This window comes from Nylanderia fulva, unplaced genomic scaffold, assembly GCF_048542155.1.
Source record: "Nylanderia fulva isolate GAGA-0341 unplaced genomic scaffold, ASM4854215v1 Scaffold12, whole genome shotgun sequence".
Classification (NCBI taxonomy): domain Eukaryota; kingdom Metazoa; phylum Arthropoda; class Insecta; order Hymenoptera; family Formicidae; genus Nylanderia; species Nylanderia fulva.
The window spans coordinates 31,199-32,633 of record NW_028189409.1 but is presented as its reverse complement, the minus strand read 5'-3'; the positions used below and the strand labels follow the sequence as shown (position 1 = coordinate 32,633).

Sequence of the window (1,435 nt, the reverse complement as noted above, 5' to 3'; positions counted from 1 at the left end):
ACAGTTACAGCCTTAATATTACATTTGGCGGAAAACGACCATTATCCTTCAGAAATTCAAATATTGAAAATCTGTTAACAGATTCTATCGAATGGTGCTCAAGATGGTCAAAATCGGCGGAAAATCTAGTTCAAATTCCTTGTTTCAAAGGTTTTCCATTAACTATACGAGCTATTCTTGCAACTTATAAAAAACTTGTAAATCAATACGAAGGATTTGAACTTGCGACAGGATTGTGTAATCAGGATTCTGTCGAACATTTGTTTTCTAAATTGAGACAACGCGGAGGTTTTAATCCAAATCCAACCGCAAGAATGATCCGATTATCTATCAGGCATATACTTTCCACAGGATATATTCAGACTAGCGACAAGGGCAATGTTCAATGTACAGAAAGTGTAACTCTTATTAATCGACCAAGTCGACTTGTTAAGACAATAGAAAATGTCATGAATACGAGCAATGCGACTGTAGAATATATTGAACATGAAAGTGAATTGCTTGACGAAGATGTTAGAATTCTTCTCGAAGAATATAATATCGAACAAATTGATAATATAAATCCGATTGATAGCAATTACGATGAAAATGCCATTACATTTTTTGCCGGATTTGTGGCACAGCGAAGTATTGCTAAAAGTAACTGTGACGATTGCCGCAACGCAATGATGAAAACACCAATGGATGAACCTGCAGCAAATGAAAAATATATAGAATTTCGTGAATATCCAAATACAGATGAAGATGCTCCAACAGTAACAAAATTAGTACGACCAACAATTCTATACACAAATATTACTAAAACGCAATTAATGGCGTTTAATTGTACATGGCAAAGCCATTGGTCATCCACACAGATGCTTGAAAAAATAGTGACGGAATGTGTACATGCAACAAATCAAATTCATCCAGATTGGTTAGATAAAAATAACGAATGTTATAATCATCGGATGCAAGCATTAAAATACATGATTACTGTAAAAATATATTCCCGTACGAGATATAACAATCGTACTGCCAAAGTAGCTAGTGCATCATACAAAAAAGTTAAGAGGTTTATAAATAAATAAAAGTATATATAAGAAAAGTAAAAAATAAAGGATACTAAATGTAAGATCATCTTGAGCACTATTATATTAATTACAAATAAGAAAAAAATGATATGAAGAAAGAAAAACCACAAAGGTCTAAAATAATATCATTATTAATAATCCATTAATATTTAAGAATTTTATATAAAATTTATTTAATAAATTTTATAAATATTTTATACATTTATTTATTAAATATTTTATATTTATATTTATTTTATATTATTTTATTATTAATTAATAGTAATTAATATTAATATATACATCTTATATTATTTTATATATATATAATAATATATTAATATTTATTAATTTTAATATTAAAAAAAATTAAGGTAAGGAAT

The 1,435-nt window shown here is 27.9% G+C and overlaps 1 protein-coding gene across 1 annotated transcript; it reads left to right on the top strand.

Annotated features, from left to right (window-relative positions):
* The first annotated feature begins 207 nt into the window (after positions 1 to 207).
* Positions 208 to 1,138, top strand: LOC146724683 (uncharacterized). The gene has a single exon (XM_085490206.1). The coding sequence runs from the start codon at positions 315 to 317 to the stop codon at positions 1,068 to 1,070; it is 756 nt and encodes a 251-aa protein (XP_085346332.1). The 5' UTR covers positions 208 to 314; the 3' UTR covers positions 1,071 to 1,138.
* Positions 1,139 to 1,435: the final 297 nt, after the last annotated feature.